Consider the following 24,526-nt stretch of genomic DNA (forward strand, 5'->3'; position numbering starts at 1 on the left):
AAACATTCAGGTGGCCTGTTTGTTGCTCTCCGGGTCCTGACAGATCTCCGGCTCCACAGGGGCCTCTGGGTCTCTTCACTGACTCACACGTCGCTGTTCTCGCCCTCTCCATCTACACAATAAAAGCTCAGCACGTCTGCTGGATTTCACGGCAGGCTCCTTCCGAACACCCGCGGCGTACAAACAGCGCGTGTGAACCTGCTCCAAGCGCTCCACAGCCAACACAACAGAGAATCCAGATAAAGCCAGACGAGAAACGTCTTCTCTGTGCCTTGAGCACACTTCAGAGTGAAGCCCTCACTGTTTCATCATAGAGACCGTTTTAACACAAATCCAGTCAAATCGATCTGCCCTCATTAGTGAGTCATTCTTAAGAACCAACACATCTCTTTAATCTTTCTTTAATATAGAGTTTGCCAAGCTATTTGCAAACATTCAAAGTTGGGTCATGGGTAAACAGGATTACATATTAACAGTCTAATAATAAATAAGAGCAGAGTGCTGTTTGGAATGATTAACAATTCCCTGGCATGGTGATTTACTCAAAAAGGAAAACTCTTGACCATTGTACTGACATGAATATTGATCCAACCACAATGAACTCTTCATTTATTTCTAAAAGGTCATTTTTGAACATGATCCATTCTTTTACATATAATGATTGTGACTTGAGGCAGTCATGCAATAGATACAAGAGAACCACTTGCATTTGGTCTCCTTTGCATGGTTGAAGCATTTTAGTAGTTATGTAATTAAAATTTTCATATTCATTCATTCATTTTCTTGTCGGCTTAAGGCTGATTTATACATCTGCGTCAAACGCCGGCGTATGCTACGGCGCTGACGCATAGCCCTTCGCCGTGGCCGTCGGCATCGCTGACGTGCACCTCTCAAAAATTGTAAGTACACGTCACAACGACGCGTAGCGCAAGCTCTGTGATTGGTCGGCTTGGTAGCGCTGACGAGTCTGGGCGGGACCGAGAGCCGCGCGAATGGCGCGAGCTGGACGCGAGCCCAATGGAGCGATTGTTTACAAGTGTGGAGTCCCGTGAAGGAGCTCCTGATGGTAAGTTTTGTTTTGCGTTTACCTCATAGTTAAAGTTGTTGCAATTAAAGTTGTTGCAATTGCAATTAATCCGGGGTCGCCACAGCGGAACGAACCGCCAACTTATCCATCAAGTTTTTATGCAGCGGATGCCCTTCCAACCGCAACCCATCTCTGGGAAACATCCACACACACACATTCACACACTACGGACAATTTAGCAATTCACCTGAACCGCATGTCTTTGGACTGTGGGGGAAACCGGAGCACCCGGAGGAAACCCACGTGAAGGCAGGGTGAACATGCAAACTCTACACAGAAACGCCAACTGAGCCGAGGTTCGAACCAGCGACCTTCTTGCTGTGAGGCGACAGCACTACCTACTGCGCCACTGCCTCGCCCAAAATTTTCATATGTAATGCATAAAAACAGCCTTTAAATATTATTATTATTGTTTTTTTTTTTATTGAGCAGATACTTAAGTACATGACATGTATGTGAAATACATAGTATAGTATAATCTGCTGGATTTGAACAGAAAAATATCGGAATATATATATATATATGTTTAAACTAAATTATTAGAATGCAGACGTCAATGAAATTGAAACGAGGAATTGAAGCAAGGAAGTCACTGGTTCGAGCCTTGGCTGGGTCAGCTGGCCTTTCTGTGTGTAGTTAGCATGATCTTCTTGTGTTCGCGTGGGTTTCCTCCAGGTGCTCTGCTTTCCCCCACAATCCAAAGACATGCGGTACAGGTCAATTGGGTGAGCTAAATTGTCCGTAGTGTGTGTGAATGTAAGTGTATGGGTGTTTCCCAGTGTTCCGCTGCGTAAAACATATGCTGGATAAGATGATGGTTCATTCCGCTATGGTGTTCCTAGATTACTAATGGGACTAAGCTGAAAAGAAAATGAATGAATGAATTTGTTTTGAGCAGATACTTGATTAACAGCAAGTACATTACATCTGAAATGCATAGTTTAATCTGCTGAATTTAAACAGAACAATACCGGAATATATACAGTTGAAATCAGAATTATTAGCCCCCCTGTTTATTTTTTTCCCCAATTTCTGTTAAACAGAGAGAAGATTTTTTTCAACACGTATCTAAACATAGTTTAATAATGAGTTTTAATAATTCATTTCTAATAAGTGATTTATTTTATCTTTGCCATGATGACAGTAAATATATTTTAATAGATATTTTTCAAGACGCTTCTATACAGCTCAAAGTGACATTTAAAGGCGTAATTAGGTTAATTAGGTTAACTAGGCAGGTTATCTTTTGCGAAATGTTAAAAAAGGAAAAAAATAATTCAAAGAAGGGCTAATAACTCTGAATTAAACTGTATATTTAAATGATTATAATCCAGATGAAATTTAAACTTTTGTTCTAAATGTATTACATTTTAATTTGGTACACATTATACTTTATTATTATTATTATTATTATTATTATTATTATTATTATTATTATTATCCTTTTACTAGACAAAAGTAGTATACCTTACAGTTTTTTTTCAAATTAAACCAAAACCAAACTGTAGGGCTGTGTGATTAATCAAAATTTAATCGAATTTAATCGAGCTAATCATAAAAGGCTGTGATATGAAATATATATGTATTACATCATGTCCCCCAGCCAGAGCAAATGTGTGACTGCTGTCTGTGTCTTACTAGCCAATTGAGTGAGCATACTTTCGCTCTGCCTAATCAGAATTGTGCTGCCGATCTATGTTGAATGCCCACAATAAAACAAACAAACAGGAGAGTGCGAACAAGTTTGATGACTGCGTCAGAAGCATTAAATAGATGAAGTTATATCAAAGAAAAACAGCATAATGGTAATATTAGAATGTTTTGGTTTCAAAGTCACAGAAACAAAGCAGGAACAAATCATAAGTAAGAGCTGTCGCAGAATTGTTGCCACAGCACAAGGAAATACAACAACCAGCATCTAAAAAAGTACCACAGACAGCTAAATAAGGAGTGACCTGCTAAAAAGTCAACAAAAAGTATTTTCACTGCCACACAATCTAGTAGCGAGCAACAGCAAAGAACAATTTCAGAGTTGTTTGCAGCTGTTACACCATATGAAAAAACATCACAAAGGCACCAGAACTAATGCCATAACACTATAAGAATTTGTGTTTCATTTCTGAATATTTAAAAACTATTTTTGAAAAAAGTTGAAGTTAATAACTTTTCAGTTCCTTTTTTAACTAACGCTAACTGCATTTTAGCAGTAAGAAGCTATGATGCAGAATATCGAGCTGAAGCTTGACTACAAAAATAAATCACAAATCAAAACGAAATCGCAATGTCAAAAAAAACGAATGTAGATATTTTCCCCAAAAATGCACAGTCCTAGTGTTGTAAAGCTTTTTTGAGTGTTTGTGTACATATTACAATAGTGTGTTTCTTAAATAAAACAACACTCATATTATTATTGTCACTAAAAATTCCATATGCTTTTGTCACAAATGATTTTTTTTTTAAATAAATGCAATAAATTATTAACTAATGCAAAATCCACCAAAATTCCATCACATCCCATGTTATACAGCCATTTCTGTTTTTAAGACTGAATTTTTTAATTCGGTCTGTTTCTGTCTAAAAAAGTTTTGCATGTACATACAGCCAAAGTGTAAAACAAACTGTTACAAGCCAGACTCTCAGTCCTCTAAAAGCAACAACCACAGGGAATGCTGGGAAACATATGATAAGAAAGAAAAATGAAGAATAACAACATGCCTGATGAATTCCGCATGCTTATGCAGATGCAGTCAGCCGTTCAGACAGGCCCTACAAAAAGCAACTGTCTGCTGCCTCCAGTAGTCGAGAGCAGCTGCGGCAGAAAGACACAGATGCGGCCACGACCCCAGACAAATCACCTCTTGACGATCACAGAGCAAATACAAGAGGTCAGTCATGCTCATCCTGAGAAAGAAATGCGATTTGTATCTCATGTTTACAGCGCTCTGCAACTAAATTAAATAGCCTATTGTGCATTTCACTGGGATAAACTTGCACAGGCATGTGACATCTACTCCAGTATTCTTTGAAAGATCATCTTGAACTGATAAAGGAATTAAAGGATTAGTTCACTTCCAGAATAAAAACTTCCTGATAATTTAGTCACCCCCCTGTGATCTAAAAATGTTCATTACATTCTTTCTTTAGTCAAAAACATTTCAAGATTCATCACGATATAGTGGATGTCTATAGTGCTCAGTGGATTGAACATCCAAATGGAGCTTCAAAGGATTCAAAACAATCCAACCCGAGGAGTACAAGTATGCACTTTAACCACAAAAGCTTATCTGGCACTAGTTCTGAGATCCAAGCTATTTTGGTTAAAAAGATGAATTAATTACATTTTAAATCTAACATCTTGAATGACTATTGGATAAGTAAATTATAAGGACATTTTTATTCAGCAAGTAAAATAATCCTTTTAAAAATATATGATTACTGAACCACTTTTGAATCAATGGTTATAAAACCCAGTCTAGTGGGATGGAGGAGGACAGTTGTTGCCACATCTCCTGAGGGAACGCGCAACAGGAAAGACATGGCTCATTTCCATCAGCAGCATAACACTGAGTGATTATGAAGATCCTGCTTGTAAACAGAGACTGTTTTTGTAGATTATAAGTGACCAGCAGCAGCTCATTTTCTAAAATGTCTTTGATATGAGGCTTGCACATACACTGTAAAACCCAACAGTCAACTTCATTAAATTAAATGAGTGTTGTTAACTCAATTTTTACTAAAAGTTAATTCTTCTCATTTGAAAAGAGTTTTGAACTTAGTGTTGAAGGCAGTACATTAACTAAATACCACATTACTTTAACCTAAATGGAGTAAAATCACAGTAATCATATAAATTAGTTTTTTTTTTTACTCAAATTGTTTCCTCAAATAGTTTGAGTTGCCTTAACTTACTGGGTTTTAAAATACTTAGTTGGTTTGAGTTTTCTTCATTTCTTGGGTTTTACAGTGCTCAAATTGCTTTGTTTTCCCAAATGTATTAAGTTCACAGTACTCATTAGGATTAGTTTTTGAATTTAAATAGTTTGTTGCAATCGATTTCCTCAAATGGTTTGAGTTATCTTAACTTTTTGGGTTTTACAGTGTAGCAGTACGTGTTAGACTGTCTGCTCTGCCTAGTAAAATTCTTGTAATACGACTATCATTTGGGGCAGAAGGAAAAAAAATACACTACAGTAATAAAGTGCTACATGTCATGACTATGATGATATAAACCAGGGGTGCCCAAACTCAATCCAACCCCAATACGACACCGGAACAAGCTAATCAAGCTCTTTACAGGTCTGTTTCTCAATATACGTTCTTCATCGATCTTGTGTCCTCATGTTCTCGTTTAACGTCATCATCAGCTGCCAAAGTTCGGTTTCAAAACTCAAGACCGCAAGAACAGAGGACATGTGAAAGTTTCTGGATGTGTTCTTGATATTGAGGATGTGTGGATACAGACTTGAGTGCAAAACTCGCTTGAGAAGTCCCAAAAATCATTGAAGCTAAATAAAGGAGGAGGGAAGCGCAGCATTCAGTTTATTATTGAAGTTCAGAGAAATAACTTCATTATCTATTTGGAGTTTCTGTAAATGAGAGGGTGTAAGCAAACATAAACATGAAAATCTTAATAAAGGTGTAAACACATTAAAGGAGTTTATTTGCTAAAATTCACATTCAAATCTGTTACTTATATTGTGCAAAGTATATTTGTAAGGTTTTGTTGTGTTATATAATTAAAAGGGGAAAAACAGTAAATTGTTGTATGAATGCTGTAATGTTTAAATTTTCGTTAAAAACACTTGAATGTCATGTGACCAGAATGCAGCATCTCACATGAGGACTCATTTCTCACGGTGTCTAGAGTTCGTTCTTCCAAGGTAACTTGGCAAGAACAGTCTCCACAAGAACGCAAATCCGCTCTCTGCGTTCTGCAATTGAGAAACAGCCTAGGTATACTACAAACTTCCAGGCAGGTCTGTTGAAATAAGTTGTAGCTAAACTACACAGGACACCAGCCCTCCAGGATCAAATTTGGGCACCCCTAATGTAAACTATATTATAAATGATACTGATCATGTCTAATTTTAACAAGTCAGAATGTTTAAATACAATTTTAGCTCATTTTATTTTTTTTACTGAACACAAATTCATTTCTATTTCATGTCTGCTAAAACAGGGGAAAAAACTTTTAATACAAGGTACTATAAATCTATACATCTAATCTGTAAAATATTTATCTGATTGACATGCATACATTGTTTTTTGACAATAAAAAAGTTAATTAAACTTTCGCCCAGAAAGCAAAAATATGCTTATAAACTCAAAAAGTAATATAGATTTGACATTTATCATCTTAATTATTAACAGAAGTATCATCATTTTGTGTTCATGTTGCCCATCTCTACACTGTAAAAAAATGATATTCTTACTATTCATCTTGTTTCCAAGAACAAATATCTAAAAATTCTTAAATCACGAAGCATTTTCTAGTCAAGTTAAACATTTTAAAGTATGTAACCAAGTATTATCTAAAAACAAGCAAATATGTAACAATTTGTTTTCTTAATGTACATCAATAAGAGTTCATGAAGTCAATTATAAATTCATTAACAGAGTTTATCTTACACCTTTACGTCTGAAAAAGATTTACAGAAACTCCTCTGATAATTGTTTGAACTGTAAAAAATGCAAAGGAACATTCCTTCACTGTTTCTGGTATTGTGACAAAATTATCTCTTTTTGGAGGAAAATATATCATTTTCTACAAGGACTTTAAGACAAAATTTACTTTTTCTCTGGAACTGTATTTGTTATATGATGGAGTAGAGAATGTGTTTGACTCCCACACCAAACATTTGTTTTTAATCTTGGTCTATCTGGCAAAGAAATGTGTAATTTTATTGTGGACAAATCTTCTCAGGTAACCTACTTTAAAATGTGGTTGTTTCAAGTATGTACGTTTTTTTCCACTCGAGAAACTCACCTATGACATACATCAAAAGTCAGATGACTTTTGGCAGCTATGGACACCTTTTTGGCACTACATTAATAATTTCTCCGGATTTTTTATTCTATGGTGTATATTTATCTAACTGTATCATCCCAATTACTTTTTTTTCCTACTGTAAACATGAGACTGTTTTTGTATGTGCTGATGCATTCAAAAAACCGCCAATTAATAAAAATATATAAAATAAAACAATTTATTTTATTTTATTATTTGATATTTGGACCGGAATCCAGAGAAAAAACTCTAAGTAAGATAATAGTTTCTTACACAGGCAGTGTATTCAAAAATGAAAAAGTTACAGAACAAAAATAAGACCATGTCCACTGCGCCGAGTTACCTTGAGTGGCGATGTTTATTGCTGAGAGTGTCGACAGAACTCTGTTGAAGTTCTCCCCACTATATAAACTTTCTGCATCAAAGCCCTAAAAGAAAGACACAAGCCAAACAAGAAAAAAGTCAGTTCCAAAAGTAGAAGCAACACAAGTAGGTCAAAAATCAGACAAGAGTCTGGTTTTATAAACACAACTAGGGGCGATTCAAGATCCAGATCAAACATTGATTCTCTTACCCAGTGACTCCATATTTAAACATTATCTGCTTAACAATGTGATAACATTGATACATGACCATTTTGCAAACTCGCAAATGTAATCAAAATATGACTAATTTACTATTTAACTGAACTCTGATGTTTACATCCTTTAAAAGCAACCCTTTTTTAAAATAAAAAATCCAGATGGTAGGGAAAACAACTTCAGTCAGTGTGACCCACATTTTGAGATTTGAGATGTTGCTTTTGTGTTTGGTCTGCAGGCCCTGTCAGTGGCTGAGTACCGACAGCTATCCTATTTCTTGCGAAGGGTACAGTTTCACATTTAAATAAAACATAATAGCATTTACACAGCATCTGTGCTTGTGTTTGCAGAGCACTGTTTAGGTATATCAGCAGTTAGTGCTGTTCGAGACCACTTACAATTTACCATTTGTTTTGCGAACCGTTGCTCTTACTCGTCAATAATTAAATGTGGTTCATAATAAGCTTCAGGCTTGTGTTAAGATACTTCTCGTTTTCAGCTTCTTTAAAAGCAGAAGTGAAAGTTATGCGCCTGGTTCGTTTGTCTAGTCACATGACTTCCATCAACCATATACCCATTGGGTTTTTCAGAGCATGAGACCGGGGTTTGCTTCCAAACAAATGTGACTTGGAGATTCATTTGAAGCTCTGGTTAAAATAGTCTATGCCGTACATTTTAGTTAAAGGGGTAGTTCACACAAAAATTTAAGTTTCTTTACAATTTATTCACATTTAAGGGGTTCTAAGCTTTATGAATGTCTTTTTCAGTTGAACACAAAACAAGAAATTCTTAAGATTGTTGAGGGAAAAAACAGTCATTGACATCAGTAGTAGGAACAAAAAATATTATTGAAGTCAACGGCTGTTTTTCTTTCATACAGTCTTAGGTATATCTTTCTTTGAGCTCATCAAAACAGTGGAGGACTAGTAACTGATGAAAGAATTTTTATTTTGGGGTCAGGGGGACTCTCTCCTAAATAACATTTTATCACATGATGACAATTTGCATACTTCAGGAAATGTGATTACCCCTTATGCACTTTTGGGGATGTTTTCATCCAAACTGGGGAGATTTTGAGACTTAATTTGGCCACAACTTTCCCTGTTTCTCATTAAATTTAACGATTTTAGGTGACAGATTATTTTAAAACATACTTTGGGAAAATGCTATGATCAACAATATACTGTGGGAAAATTTACTACACTTCCTTTATGTTGGTGGTTGTTTTTGCCCCATCGACTTCCATTCTAATGACATTTTTGATTGCAAAGCCATGACATCATATAGTCATGCAGTCTTGATTGTTGCTGGTTTTCTCTGTTGGGAAGAGGTAAGATTTGTCATTTTTACTATTAATCATCAGTTGCAGCAAAAAAAAAAGTTTCTGGCTTAAATGTATAAGTGTATAAAGCACAGTATCATTACTTGTTTTACTCCATAGAACATGTTAAAGTGAGAAACTTTTTTTGCACAGGCTTATTTAAAGAATTAATGGTGACAGCTGATGATCAACGGTAAAGATTTAAAGTTTTGCCTTTTCCCAATAGTGAAAAAACCCAAAAATCAAGAATGCTTTTTTTTTTGCTTTACAATCAAAAAATGTCATTCTTATACAAGTCAAACGGGCAAAAACAGCCACAAACATGATGAAAAGGTAGTCAATTTCAAAAGTACACAGAGGTTAAAACAATAAATAAACAAATTGTGCTTTAAATGTTTTCCAAAGTAATGAAAGGTCAATTTGGCCACATATAAAAGCTAGGTGTAAAAGTGACTTTTTCTTTAATTAATAATTAAAGTAACTAAGTAACATTATTATCTTTGGCACAGTCTAGGAATACACTCTGGAGCATGAGCTTACTGACACAGTGATATAAATCGATGATGTTGTGCGCATCTTTCACAACAACACAGTAGGGATATCCCGATAAGGTTTTTTTTTTGCCACAGAGTCAGAGTCATTTGATTTTGAGTATCTACTGATCCAGAAACCCAATCCATTACTTCTATAATACATTAAAAAATTAAATCATGGTTCTACATGCTCCATTGGCATAAGAAATCTAGGGTTCTCTACAAAGGCGAATGGCAGGTTACTCATTGTGATCATTTGTGCAATCTTGGCTGTGATGTCCTGTGCCTTTGCGTTGTCATGGGGCATTTTCTCCCTCCTCTTCAAACTCTCCTCCAGCGTGAGCTGACTGGTCTTCGGTTGGGTTGACTGGGTAAACTCAATGTATTGTGCCGGGTATTTATTTTTAAAGTGCCTTAGCAGGTTTGTTGTGTTAAATGTAGCCTTTTCCTTTCCACCTCTTGCAATCCCGAGTTTACATATTTCACAGTTTGCTATGGCAATGTTGTCGTCATCAATATTATAATACCTCCAGATAGCAGACAATCGTGCTTTCTGCTTTAAGCTACTTCCGTGTTCTACTTTGCCTGCATTTGACCAATAGCATCTCTGCAACAAAGTGATATTATGCCGCACACGTTGCTGATCCTGAGTGATGTTAAGAAAAAGGTCTAACTGTGTCACCGCATAACTATAGATGTGTTGAAAAATATTGAGAATATATATATATATATATATATATATATTTGTGTGTGTGTGTGTGTGTGTGTGTGTGTGTGTGTGTGTGTGTTTGTGTGTGTGTGTATAATTGGGAGGTAACGCCCGATTACAATCCAGTCTGAAAACACATAATCAGGCCTGATTTCTGATCACGTGATCGGATCTGGACATCCCTAGGTTGCAGTATCCAGTATAAGCATGAGTATATTGTTGACATACAATATAACACGCACATTATAGCCCTCTCTGTTATAAACAATGTCAGCTTGTGTAAGTTTAGACTTTCTGCAATATTCTTCAAACTGTTGCGAACATGCTCAGGAATTTAGATTTGTTTCATGCACAAACCAATTATATTGCTTCATAGGACCTAAATGTATCTACTTAAGCCGCAAGTGTAATTTTTTTTTTTTTTAATAAAAAGTTTTTGAATCTGAAAATGTGGAAGGTTTACAACTTGCTTTTTATTAATCCCAAAGGACCATGTTTTAAGCTAGAAATCATAAAAAATATATGTCTAGGATAGCTTGAGGGCGAGTAAATTAACAGCAAATCTTATTTTCTGGGTGTATGATAGCTTTAAGCAACACCTCAAACAGACGAGAAATGTTTTATTCTGAAATAGACTTCGCTGAAAGGAATATTAAGCCAGAGTTTAATCCACAAGACATATGTTGATTCACTAACTATTCTGACAAATTTTAAGACAGTGACATGAGAGAGAATCATTTAAAGTTGTTCAAATGAGTCATTAACTGTACTACACAGAGTTTCTGTTCCCAGCTACTCTCTCAGTCCTCCTTGTCCAGCTACATACTGCTGCTTTACAACAACAAACCACAAATAACAGAGCAGAATTCAGCATTTGAGCTGCTCAGTGAAACCAAGCCAAGCCAAAGATCACAGCATTACACTTTTAAAGTTGCACATTGAGTCTACTGTAATAATTTAATCAGATTCTGACATATATTAACTCCCCAGCTAATATTTAGTCATTTTGAGATCCTCAATTATAGCTGCAGCTAATTGTTAATGACTGTAAATAGGCCTGTTACACAAAACGAGTTGAACAAACTCTGGGTTGCAGAGTAAGTTTCGGGTTGACAAATCTAAACAAATGCAAACTGGTTAAGATCAGGTTAAGTTGTATCACAATGCTTGATTTAATCACTCTCTGTTAACTCAGATTTACAGATTAAACCTGGAGTGGATGCAGATGAAAATGTGACATGCGCAGCAAACAGGCAATCACACAGCACATGAGAGGGTCAATTCACATCTCTGTTGAAGATTACGAGATATCATTATCAGATTTTATAATGAATTTAAACACAAGGCTGGAACAAACACTGTTTATTTAGTAAAAGTAAGTTAAAGAAAACATTATTATATCAAGGCCAATAAATAATTTATTTTAATAATATAGGTAAGTTCACAAACTCAAAAGACAGTCACATATATTGCAGCTAATTTATAAAATAATATTTAAATGTAAATGCTATTTAAAGGCATTGGTAATATTAAGTGATGATTCAAAGTATTTGAATATATATAAATAAATATAATTTACTTAATATAAAATAAATTATTAGCGAAAAAAAAATATTGTGACTCAGTTAGTTAGTTTAAAAGACTTTAATTTGGAGTAGGCATGGGCTGGTACAAGATTCTGATGGTATGATAACGGTATCACGGTATAGTGGTTACTGCTCTAAAATGTATTCTTTTCAAATGTGTGGGTTAAAAAAACTAAAACTTTTTCCCCTCTGAACAAAATATTCTTTATTTTGAGAAACACTTATAATATTTTGAAGCAGTAAACATGTCAGGCGAAATAATTCAAATGAATCATTGACTTCTGCTGTCTTCATTGGTTTTAGAAGCACAGATTTCTTTTACATTTTAAAATTGAATCTTTGGATATCTTTTCTGCTGGAGATACTGTTGTCTTAAAGAAAATGCAAATAAAAAAATCTCACCAATACCACAAGAACGATATAACAGAAAATGTTGCCTGTTAAAAACCTTTACTTTTCCAAACTGCGGTATACATTGAACACAGTTATCGGCCCATGCCTAATTTGGAGCAAAAAAGACGCACAGAGAGTGGGAGCGGCTTTATTACATCAGATTTGCCACTTTACTCATGGCTGATTGGTCCAGTTTGGGTCTGCGATTTTTAAACCAGAATAAAACCTGCTTCAGAGCACGTTAGCCATGTAACATAGGTTACCTAATCAAAACCACCAAGCATTCTTGAGCCCGAAAAATCATTGTTAGCTCAATCTAAACTTAAAAATTAAATCTGGCTTTGTCCAACATGCCTATTCTGTTAGGCAGAAAATTTGCAGATTAGTAAATATTGTTCAAAAATGTGTTTGTTTAAATATAAATTAGCATCTCTTTCTTGCTTCCCTTAAACTAATTCATGAATTCAAGATGTAGAAAACTTATTTTGATCAGCAGGACATTAAGAATTTAAGAATATTTTTAGCTGAAACTGTGATCCTTGAAGATTTATAAAACATAAGTGTCAAATAACATAAACAAGAAAACAAACTGACATGAAACTGATGCTGTCTGTTAACAATAGAGAAGAAACACTCTTCTGAATGAGCCAATTGACTGTTTGCTGAGGCTGTGAATTTATGGTAATAATGTTGTGATTGAATAATGTTCAGTTTCTGGACCAACCATTTCACTTTTACTGACACAAGACACAGGTAAGTGTATTAATTATGTTGTGCCATTATGTTTATTTTACTCATAAAAGTACTGTTTTTTGCTGTCTTGCATTTTACATAACAGACTTCGAGTCAGTAAACTAACAGAAAATTCTCATTTTTGGTTGAACAATCACTTTAACTCTAAACAAAGTCAAACCTTTCAATTTAAACCAGCAACATGAGCCACATCCACCACATGTGTATAGTTTATCAGTCCATAATCACATTTTGATAATAGTTTCAGACAGTGCTAGTCTTTTGCAGAGGGTGTGGCATCATAACCATGTGTTTGTGTCCGCATTAAACCTTTCAGATTGACAATGTTTACAGTGATAGTTATAATTCTTCACCATCTTCCTGAGAGGCCTGTAATGCTCCTGCAGGTCAAGACCATAATAACCATAATAAATGAAATGCACATGTGAAAGAGCTAGTATTACGCACAATCTTGTTTACTTGCATATTTTGAGATCACATGTACAAACCCAAAACAAAACCTGCTATTTATTTGCCTGTCCTCAGGGAGAGCTAAACTCAAATAGACCGGGCAAAAGAGAGAAGTACTCTTTTATAGACCCCAATATAAATAATTCAATATAATATTTAATATTAATTATTTAGTCTCTCACAAGTACGTTACTCCTCCATAAAATCAATGCTTATTGGCACAGTATTGAATAGAAATACACACTTTATCTAACAATGTGATTTATTTATGCATAATTAGTTATCATCTACTTTTGCCTAAGTGTGCCTTCAGTCTGCGGACAATATATTAATAGACAGTGTGTTTCTCAAAATGGCATGACCCTCTATTAGCAAAAACGTTGCCTTTGAGTGAACAGGACCCAAGCACTGCAATTTGAGAGAAATAAAGATCTTACCTCAACCTTTAAAGACTGGCATCCTTTCAGAAACTCCCGAATGTTTGCAATGCAGTCCGCTTCGCATTTGGGTTCAGCTGAATACTGTAACCAATGAAAGGATGAGGATGTAAATAATCTCAACTTTGCTTCAGACACACTGCAACGCAAAGAGACACTTGAGATCAACAAGATCTTCTTTTTGCAAGTGAACGTCAGCCTAGCCTATGAGCCACATTGTACCCGGACACTGCTGTCCAGTAGCGCATGCTAATTCTTCTGGCGTTTACTTTGCGAAGTAGCCGAACTATTTCTTCACGTACTCTTCGCCCTATTACACACACATACAGCCAGTATCTATGCTAGATCTCATCGGGCCCTGTCGCACCAGGAAAAGATATTTTGGAGGAAGTGACGACGTTTGCTCAGCAAGACTCTACTTGGACCGCTTTACTAGCTAGTGCGACTCGTATCAGAGAATCGGTTCTTTTGAAGAGTTAATTTTGAAGAATCGATTCTAAATACATCTTGTGAACTGAGGTAGAAATTGTCCACATGATTAAAGAGTGTTTATTAAAAAACTATCGTTTGTTTACCATGCTATATTTATTTCAAAAATACAATAAAATTGTGATACTGAACAAATATTAATAAAATGTATAATTTTTTAAGATAATGAAGGAGCGTCTGACTAGATAACAAGACTTTTGGTAGGTTAAAAGTTTCCTACTTCCCTTTAATAGACTGAAAATAAATAATTTTTTTTAAATAATTTTATTTTTAAAAAATCAGTAATAAGTTTTTAATATGAATGCAAACTTCATTATCACATTCGCGATATTTGAAAATATTTTTTAATTTATCATGGATACCCTACTTTAAAAAAAAAAAAAAACATTTGGGATGTATCATGTTTCAGCTTAAAAAAAATACAGAAAAATTCAATATCATTTGGACAGAAATAAAAACACTAAAACGAGTCCCGTGTGACGAGCCGGCCAAATACATTAAAAAGATTCGGCTCAAATGAACGATTCGTTAACGATGCACGCATGCATTCAACCCCAAAAAAAGTGTACTGTAAGCGCCATTAAAATCAACAAATCGCTATAAGCACATGATTTTGTCCAAAAACAAATAAACGAATGAAGACAAGCAGCAAGAAAACATTAGCAAGTAAGATTTAAAAAAACCCACAAACTTTCCTATGTCAAGTTAGCACATTCGTTACAAGTCTAAAGGTGTGTGTACTTTTGAATCCACTGTGAATTAAAGCACGAGTTTAAAGAGTTCAAGTTAATACATTTTAAGGCAGATTCATTCGTCAGCAGGAAAAGCAGCTGGCTTGCGGACCTTAGTGCTCTAATTTGGACAACACTAGTTAGTATCAGATACACACATGCATGCGTATCAGCAATAATCCATTACTAGATCGACACCAACTAAACAACTTTTACAAACGACAGAAGTAAAAAAAACAGTGTTTACACTCAAATGAAGACTGGTGAAGATTTGGGCTTTTTTTGAGAATGCGGAACAATTTTCCCCCAATGTAACAGGAAGTCAGATTCTGATGCGCTTTAATAGTACGTCCTGAATTAATTATCAGTTTTAAATATACATTAACCGCGCTGCTGTTTTCACAAGTCAACGTATCTTCGCAAAATGTCATGCACTTCAATGTTACTTGTAACAGTATAACGTTATCACGCATCGTTAACAGTACATTCCGCGTCGCTGTATTAAAGGCTTTTGCACAAAAGAGGACCAAATTAAAAACAATTCACTAGAACGGACTGTTTAATAACGTATATTATACGCATATTAGCGATTACCTTTGTGATGGCTCCAGGTAGCACTCGCTCAATAAGCTTACACAGGACGACTCCATCTCTGAGGGACGTTTTCAGAAATTCCTCTGGGTCAGCGATATTCTTTTTGGGTGAATTAAGCACGCCTAATGTTATTAGCCACGTAACAGTCTGCTCCTCGGGGTTCATAGTTTGGGCTCAATGGGCCTTTCAGATGAGCTGCACCCGGTGCGCCAGCTCTGACTATCTGTGTTGAGATGCTGCCCACATCCGTCGCGCTTCTGCTTTTTCACTGATGTTACAACGACCATTCAGCCCAGCGACTTAGTTCTCCAGTGGACGCCTGCCATATAACTAACATAAAGGCTCTTTGACATTTAAGCGACAAAGGGAACTGTGATTGATCTAATGCCGCAAGAATTTTCCATATGGTTCAACTTTTTTTTCCAGACGAAGTACACCAGCTGTAAAAACTAACAGAGTTGAAGCATTTTCTAATGCATCATTCATCATTACAGCAGGCAAGGGTCGGTATAAGGTTCTGACGGCATGATAACCATGAATAAATAATCACAGGGTCATTATTGTTATTACTGCTTTAAAATATGTTCTTTTTAAATGTCTGGTTAATTAAAAATAAAAAAAAACTATTTAAAAAAGTTAAAATTCTCCGTGAACAATGGGTTTTGTTGGGAAACATAACATTTTGGAGCAGTAAACATGTCAGGCTAAATATTTCAAATGAATTAATGACTTGTGCCATCTTGAATCGTTTCAAAAACACAGAAACCATTTAAAACATCTTCGGATATCTTTTCTGCTGGAGATACTATAGTCCTAAAAAAATCTTACATGTACCGTAGGAACGGTATAGCAGAAAATAGAGTTTTAAAACCTTGACGTTTTCAAACCGCAGCATACCTTGAAAACTGTCATCTTGCCAGGTCTTAGCAGAAATGACTCAAAAGCTAAAAAAAGTTACTTAAAATGATTTTATTGGGAAAAAGAAGAGAAATTGTAGCATTGCGTGACTCCATCCAAATGCTTTCAGCCTCAAGGAACAGCAGCCTCCGAAAGATGGTCTAAATGGAATTGAAAAGACAAAATGAATTATGGAAAATAAATGTTTAAAACAAATTATGCTCAACTTGGAAAAAAGATTTAGGTCAAATTAAACACTGGTATAAATTGGATTAAACCTTTAACTTTGATAAGAAAAAAATGCAGCATAAAATTCTGACTGACAAAACAATAAAAAAAAAATTAAAAGCATCTGTGCATATATATATATATATATATATATATATATATATATATATATATATATATATATATATATATATATATATATATATATATATATATATATATATATATATATATAAAAATAACAGGGTTTCTGCAGGCTTTAAGTCAAATTTAAGACTTTATAACCCTTTTAGAAGCATTGAGTGAAATTTTAAACTTGCAGGACTAAATGAATATTTCGAATGCTTGCACAAATTTTTTGGCTACATACTGTCAAAACAAGAAAACTATTTGTATACACTTTATTTCTATATGACAGTATAACTTCTATTCAACCCAATGCATTTGTTTTAATCCTCAACTCTCATGCCCATTTACAAATATTACATCTACTTGCCCTTCTGTTAAGAGTTTTTGTATGAATGGAAGATAACAAAAGGATATTACACTTATTATCATGAGGAACAGTGTTCTTGTTTTTGGTTTTTTCCCTGGGAATTTAATTTGGAGAAATTTCTGTAAAAATATCTAACAGCTACTGTAAATTGTATGTCTTTGCAGTACAAAAAAAAAGGCTTTACAGAGATTGATTGTTGGTGATTGGATGGATGTTGGACTAATTAAGTAGCTTTCCTTGGACAGAGGAAAAGACCAGTTTAAAAAAAAAATAACAACAGATTTAAAACCTACAACACAATATTTCAGTGAATAAGGCCTACAGTTGTTTTTGAAATGTAAGACTTTAGGACCCCACGGACACCCGGATATAATGAAAACATTTAAACAAGCCTAAGGATAAAGAGTTCCAGTCACCTGCTTTAAACCAAATACGCAGGTCAAACTTTAACTAGCATAAATTGACTCTGAAAATTTAAGAAGGAAGAAAAAGTGCATCTAGCAAATGAAACAAAAAGGTTGAAGATTACCCATACCTGCATTACACCATGGACCATCCTGCTTCATCCATAATTGACAGTTGGTACTGCTCAGCAATGAAGTATTACCGTCAAAGCAGTTTTTCCTCCATTTATCCTGGAAAAAGAGACTTGCAATCAGAAAGCTGTTGTAGCTCATCATAAGGGACATTATTTATAATTAAATTTTACAAAAAAGAACTCAATGACCCAATCTGAATGTTTTTTTTCCAGGTTTGTTGATGGGGTTGTCTTTCTCCAGGTGGTCTCCTTTGTTAGATTCAGCATGCTTGCGAGTGGTTTTGGATTTTTGTTAACACTAAGTGAATTTTCTATATTTTTCCACTGAGAGGTTTCAAGAGGTTCTGCAGCTTACATTTGGTTGTAGGTATAGATCCACTGAGGAGATTCATCTTAATATCACTTAAAAACATTTTTTTTCATTTGAAAGGGGGTGAAAAAAAAATCCAGACATTCTCCTTTAGTGCAACAGTAGAACCGGCTGATTTTTGAGAGACAAAGGCCTCCTAAACTCAGTGATCCAGAAGTTGGGAAGAGATCTTAGACTCCTTTGAAGGCAGGGGCTTTTGCTAATAAATGTAGAAAATAACATTGAGTTTCAGACTGCATTTGAATAAGCCAGGCCAAACAAGACGGTGTTTGACTAAATTACACTAACCTTCAGGTTGCAAAATAACACCACCGAGACTTGACTTATACCAGAACAAAAGGGTTTGCTTTGCTTACCAGCTGTTGACAGGTTTTATCTGTGGTGCTGAATTGTTTCCTGCATTTTGGTTGTCTTTCGATTGGTCGATGCAAGGCGTCAATGTTTAGGCTTTGTGATGAAGGATCCATTTGCACTGAGGAAAACTACACCCATAGAGAGTTTGCAAAAAAGTTGACATTTGTCCAGTCCCCAACAATGTGTGAACAATCATGCCTACATAAATATTCTGCATTAAATCTATATCACGAGGCATTTGGGGGTGCTCACCATGGAAAGCTTTAGAGGCGAATGGATATTTATGCTTCATAGTTTCTCATTCTCTTGAATAGTGCGGATTAAATTTTGATTAAAAACACTTTATTGGTAAATGAAAGCCAACGTTACGGCATTGCAGGTTTTACAAATCACTAGAACAAAGAACACAATTAAGATTTGCAACGGTACCAGTAAATGTAAGCTGGGTAGAGAAAAGAACTTTGCATTTAAAAATTACAAAATAAAAAAAACGTCACAAGTTTGGGTACAGCTTGAAACGGAAGCTTGAAGTTCAGTGTTTAAAAGAACGCTTTTGAAGCTCAAAGTCTTTTGAACGAGAAGCCACCATTTCATTTCTCCGACTCATTTTTCATCTCCACAGTCCATTTCAGTATCTGTTTCGGCCCATTCCTCTATCAGGTCGGCGGCCACCGCGTCCACCCCCACGAGGTGCCCCACGGCTTGAGCTGCTGTATTCACGAGGATAGCCTCTTTCGAGTGGGGGAGGCCCTCGCTCCTGCCTACCCGGTCGGTCACCACGATTAGTGGAGTACGGGTCACTCCGACTGCTGGGATAACTGTCACGACTGCCATATCCATCCCGGGAACTGCTGCCATAGTCGTCATAACGACTGCTTCCGCCACTCCCACTGTAGGACGGAGGGGGACCCCTTGAGGGTGGGGCGCTGCGTGAGTTACCTGCAGGGTCAATGGGTCATGTAATTGGCAAAAATTTACTTAAACATTTTTTTGCATGATACTATGTTGTCAATTGCCCATTTCCCTATATTTCTTTAATCATTTGTAGATCAAATGTTTCCAAAAGCAAAAAGCAATAAATTTGTTTTTTGTTTGTATTTTTAGGTGGAACTACTTTAAGATAACTGAAATACCCAACTGCAGAGTTGACAATTGCGCACAGTTTTTTTTTTAGCACCTCACTGGAGTGTAACACACTTTCCTTGGTTTGGATTGAACTCCAGATTGTAGTTTGGGTACTGGATCTCTCGATTGTTTGGACGATGCTACAGAAAAGACTCTTTGGGTGGTAAAAACGGCTTGCAAGAGATTCCTTGGTGGTGCGATTTTGGTTGGAACATTCAGGTTGAACAGACGCAGAGTTTGAGTTTTCCACTTTCTGGCAAAATCACGAGGCTGCTCTTTTTGCAAATCAGGCAGTTTGAATAAAGCCCTTCAAACCATTTTCACTACATTACAGGTTTAATCTTACCGTAACCATCATAAGGATCTCTATAGGAGCCTGCACTGGGTCGATCTATATAACCCCGGGGCTCTCGTCCTCCACCATAGCCATCACGATCACTGAGGGGGAAAAAAAAAGTAAAAAAGGTTTTCAATAGGATTCTCAAAGTGCCAATAAAAGAAACGTGTTAGGACCTGTACACACCTATAGCCTCTTGATCCTGACCCATAGTCATCTCTGGAACTGGAATGGCCTGAATACTCCCGGTATGGATAATCTCGTGGAGGTGGGCCATAGTCTCTGCTGTCCCGTGAGCTCATGTAGTCACGGCTGGAATAACTGCAAAACACGAACATGTGAGTGAGTGTCAGATATATAATAACGGGAATGTTAACCTTTCAGACCAACTACACAACATTTACGGGCCAGAAAATGCTTAAGCTGAAGTTGAGCACATAGCGATTTTAATAAGTTTGGTGGGTCTGAAATTGTTGTCAGAAGATGGACAAGCATTAACATTCAAAACGTAAGCTCAGAACTTCTTAGAGGACAATTGTGGACTAGATCAGTTCAAGTAGATCACCACCACAAGAATTCATCACAGCTTACAAATACAAATTTCAAAGCAGGGTCCACTTGGGCTGCAACAAGTTTATATTACTTTCAGAATGGCTCACCATCTTTAATCAATTGGTTACGGTTTTAAATTAAGAAATACACCAAGTGATATGGCCAACTACTAGACTGGACAGAATAATACAGAAGTGTCATTTTTGTGGATCCAAATGACAACCTTAATGCCAGGACACAACAAGCAGACGGTCAACTATTAGGTTTTTTGGTCAGACTAGTTGGTTTGGCATGTTCCACACATCAGCTCTCATTGACCTGATTCAGCACTGGCTGAAGAGTGCTCCGAATGGTTATTCAGCAATAAATAAGAGTGCTAGTGTCAAATGAAGTGACGTAGCAAGTAAACAATTCAAGTCGAGGAGGAACACAAAAAGGCCATCATTAATTGCTACACTCAAATTTTTTGGATATGAATTAGGCGATATGATGTCTGGCGCTGGCATTACACAGTCTTTAGCAACGAATAAGGTTGGGCTTTTAAACATCTCACCTGTCTTTACTACCATAGTGGTCATCTCGATGTGGAGGACCATCATCCCGCCGTGACATAAGAGAATCTCTGCGTGGAGGGGGGCCATATGGATCCCGGTCTCTGGACGCTGTGCAAAATGTTAACATTAAGGATTTTATGGATCAAAAGTTTTACCATAAGGAGAGAGAGAGGGGAAAAAAAAAAAAGAGCCAAACTTACGTCTGCCCATTGGCCCAGAAGGTGCAGATCTCTTGGGTGGGGGTCCTCCGTTTCGCTCTGGGGGGCCTCTTTTCATTGGTGGTGGCCCTCTGGACGACATGCCTTTAAAAAAGGGTTCTACAATTCCTACGTTATCTTGGAAATATTTTTGTCAGCAAGTATAGATGTTAAGCGTTGGCTCAGAACTTCTTAGAGGACAATCAACTCAAACAGATCATCAAGAATGTGTCATCACAGCAACAATTAAAATAACTGGATAATGTTATTTGAATGTACCTCTGCTTGGTGGGCCCCGCATTCCACTTGGGCCTCCTCTGGACCCTCGCAGCCCTCTAGAAGGGCCACGACTGCGAGGTGGTGGTGGCCCACGGCGTCCTGAAGTCTCAAACTGAGGTTTTGTGGCTTGCTCCACTTTAATTGGCTTTCCATCAAGAGGCTTGAATACAAAAAGTACAGGTTTAGAAAACTACTCCAATGTTAAAAAGACTGACAAGAAACTAGACATAAATCACAAGGCAAGCTCAGAACTTCTTAGAGGAAATTGTGGACTAGATCAGCTCAAGTAGATCACTGCCACAAAAAAAAACATCACAGCTTACAAATGTGATTTTCACATCATTATTTACTAATACGGGAAGAAAGCACTGTACTCTATTGATTTCAATGGTCCACTAACTTGATCAATTGGTTTTGATCAATTATTCAGCCTTCACAAATATATCCATTTATGAGAATTCATAACTGTAGTGTTCTTGACTGCAAAAATAGCTTAAAATCGGCTCCAAACTACTTTACTCCTCGGATTAAGCTACTATAACACGTCATCCTAGACTTATACTTTCAAGATAGTACTTACCTTTCCATTCATTTCTCTGGCAGCATCCTTAGCATCACCAGGATTTTCATAAGTTACAAACGCAAAACCTCTAGATTTGTTCGTTTCACGATCTTTCATCAACAGAACTACACAAAACAAGAAAAGATACAAACCATACTTAATGCCACAAACACTAGGTTTGAGCTAGTCTCTCTACAATTAATTATACTTTAAGTCATAACGTCTACATTACAATTTAGATCATACAAAATGAAAATTACCTTCCGATATTCTGCCGAATTTGCTGAAATAGGCTTCGAGGACTTTCTCACTAGTTTCAGTGTTCAGGCCACCGATGAAGAGCTTCCCAGGTCGGTCTGCCTCTGCCATTTTTTCCAGTAACGTTAATGCCACTGCAAAAATATACATTTCTCTATTACAAGATAGGTACACATTGTATGCACTGGACGATGACAGTCATACCGTGTTTGGAGAAGTCAAGGTTTTAAAACCGCTAAAAATTTCTGCTATACAGTTCCTAAGGTAGGTGTAAGATTTTTTTTATTTGTTTTGTTTTTTAGGACAACAGTATCTTCAGCAGAAAGGATCCAAAGATGCCGTTTTAAATAGTAAAGAAATGTGTTTTTGAAACAAGACATCAGAAAGCCTTACATGCTTACTGCTCCAAAATATTTTTTAATGCTTCTCAAAATAAAATATATTGTGCTTAAAGGGAGTTTTTTTAACCAGACATTTAAAATTAAATATATTTTAGAGCAGTAATCACAATATCGTGAGACCGTGATATCTTTATCAAAGATTATTCTATCGTCAGAATCTTTATACACACAATAACGCTTTGTATGAAATAAAGCAACGTTAATTCAGCCTAAACTGTCCTCCCGAATTGGTCTATATTAGTACAAACAAGGAAACCTAGGTCTGAAAAAAATTATTCTTAAATATTCAACTAAGTTACAATAATAAAAACAACCAAAAATTACCGTAACACACATTGTTATGGTTTTAAAAAGATCGAAAATACGTTTGATAACGCGTTTGATAAAGTTAACCGTAATATTAACTGCTTATCACGGGCGAACATTCATATCCATTTAGTTGCGTTTAAAATGGTACAAAAGGACTCGCTTGTTTAGTTTGTTTATTTAACGATAGATATGCATTTTAAGCGTGCTTCACAAAATGGCGGACGCAATGCATGCGAAGCAGCCTGGGAACTCTTCAGGCCATATGGCTAACTTGCAACGTTTAATTAAACACTTCATATAGTCATAACGATGATAGCGCTAAAAACATATACAGATTAAGATATACAAGCAAGTAACACTGCACATTGCGAGCTTAAAATGGCGATGTAAACGTTCGTTCAGAAAAAAATTCTCCCCTGGCATGAGCTACATGAGGCCACTTTCAGTTGCGGTTGCACCCGCAAATATCCATGCGTGAATACGCGACGAACGGCACTAAATTAACCTGAAACATAAAATTATCACGTGTCTATATACGAAACTATATAATATGAACACTGTTAACAACGCCTTCCATCTTTCACTCACCTCAGAATCAATAGACAAGACAAAAGCGTGTGCTGGTTTATATGTGTCCGCTGTGTCTCGACCCGCCCAACACAGTCACTTACTCGACGGTCAGAAAGAGGAAGTGGAACTCAACGGTTGAGAAGTCTCTTACGCCATCTGGTGCCCTGTTTACAAACTGCGAAAACAGACGAAATTTGATTAATTTTACACTAATATTCATAGATGTTAATAGTAGTTCATTAGCTATTAATACAGCTGCATTTAGCATATTTATTTTAAAGGGCTCCTATTTTACCTCTTTTACAAGATTTAAGACAAGTCTTTACTGTCTCCAGTATGTGTATGTAATACCCATCATTTGTTACACCCCGCTGAATTTGTGGATTTTGTGGATTGTAGCTGGTGCAAGCGCAAGTAAACTGGTTCTCCCCACCCACATTCCATGTGTCTCCTTCTTCTGCTGTGTCACGTAAGATTAACAGCACAGTCACAGTGACCGACACGAATGAAGCCTGGATTCAGTTTATGAGTCAAAATGCCAAGTATGTTTATTTGATATATTTATTGTGGAATTTATTCAAGCCTTTTTGCAACAATGAGTCCCACACTTGCCATTACAGTATTTTGCAGTACAGAGTAATTTTGCAGTACACATACACATGCACACATGTTTAACTTTACTCTGTTTTTGCATGTCTACTTGCAGCAAATGTGACAGGATACAAGTTAATATACACAGCTGTATGGATCTCCACTATGCTATTGTACAAAATAAATCTGTTTGTTTGACTGAAGCAGATATGGTGATTCCAGTGGTTCTACATTCTC

The 24,526-nt window shown here is 36.2% G+C and overlaps 2 protein-coding genes and 3 non-coding genes across 25 annotated transcripts in view; all 5 read right to left on the minus strand.

Moving 5' to 3' along the window:
* The window catches only part of arhgef6 (Rac/Cdc42 guanine nucleotide exchange factor 6), a 55,300-nt gene extending 39,391 nt beyond the window's left edge, over positions 1-15,909 (minus strand). For 15 of the 17 annotated variants that reach the window (XR_015507602.1, XR_015507601.1, XR_015507600.1 and 12 more), the window contains exons 1-3: positions 15,672-15,909; positions 13,858-13,941; positions 7,438-7,522 (exon numbers count right to left, since the gene is read on the minus strand). Coding sequence is in view for 4 of the 17 variants with exons in the window: in XM_087281699.1 (XP_087137825.1) it covers positions 7,438-7,522; positions 13,858-13,941; positions 15,672-15,836 (334 nt within the window). In the remaining 13 variants the exon portion in view is untranslated. Of the gene's footprint in view, positions 1-7,437; positions 7,523-13,857; positions 14,234-15,671 lie in introns of those variants that run through there. The other 2 variants (XR_015507604.1, XR_015507603.1) reach the window with 1 other exon arrangement.
* Positions 15,910-16,625: 716 nt separating this feature from the next.
* On the minus strand, positions 16,626-23,808 carry rbmx (RNA binding motif protein X-linked). 5 transcript variants are annotated; one of them, XR_015506620.1, is made up of 10 exons: positions 23,717-23,793; positions 22,421-22,552; positions 22,179-22,285; positions 21,599-21,758; positions 21,323-21,424; positions 21,122-21,230; positions 20,203-20,337; positions 20,026-20,117; positions 17,828-17,927; positions 16,626-16,729 (listed from the first exon to the last, which is right to left on the minus strand). XR_015506620.1 is itself a non-coding variant. In NM_212598.1 (9 exon segments), coding segments are annotated over 8 exon segments (1,140 nt in total). In that variant the 5' UTR covers positions 22,530-22,552; positions 23,717-23,808; the 3' UTR covers positions 18,880-19,182.
* LOC137487657 (small nucleolar RNA SNORD61) lies at positions 20,527-20,603 on the minus strand. The gene has a single exon (XR_015508163.1). It is a non-coding gene; the product is annotated as a small nucleolar RNA SNORD61 (small nucleolar RNA).
* Positions 21,498-21,560, minus strand: LOC137487659 (small nucleolar RNA SNORD61). Its single transcript, XR_015508165.1, has one exon. It is a non-coding gene; the product is annotated as a small nucleolar RNA SNORD61 (small nucleolar RNA).
* Positions 21,840-21,917, minus strand: LOC137487658 (small nucleolar RNA SNORD61). The gene has a single exon (XR_015508164.1). It is a non-coding gene; the product is annotated as a small nucleolar RNA SNORD61 (small nucleolar RNA).
* Positions 23,809-24,526: the final 718 nt, after the last annotated feature.

The sequence above is a fragment of the Danio rerio genome, chromosome 14, assembly GCF_052040795.2.
Source record: "Danio rerio strain M-AB ecotype USA chromosome 14, GRCz13ab, whole genome shotgun sequence".
Taxonomy (NCBI): Eukaryota; Metazoa; Chordata; class Actinopteri; order Cypriniformes; family Danionidae; genus Danio; species Danio rerio.

Bases quoted from the DNA above. Each gene is read 5' to 3' on its own strand.
- rbmx (XM_087280123.1), bottom strand. From the start codon at position 22,529: ATGGCAGAGGCAGACCGACCTGGGAAGCTCTTCATCGGTGGCCTGAAC. The intron at 21,759-22,178 runs GTAAGTACTATC...TTTGTATTCAAG, and splicing joins CCAGAGAAATGAATGGAAAG to CCTCTTGATGGAAAGCCAAT. The intron at 20,338-21,121 runs GTGAGATGTTTA...CGTGTTTTGCAG, and splicing joins CACTATGGTAGTAAAGACAG to TTATTCCAGCCGTGACTACA.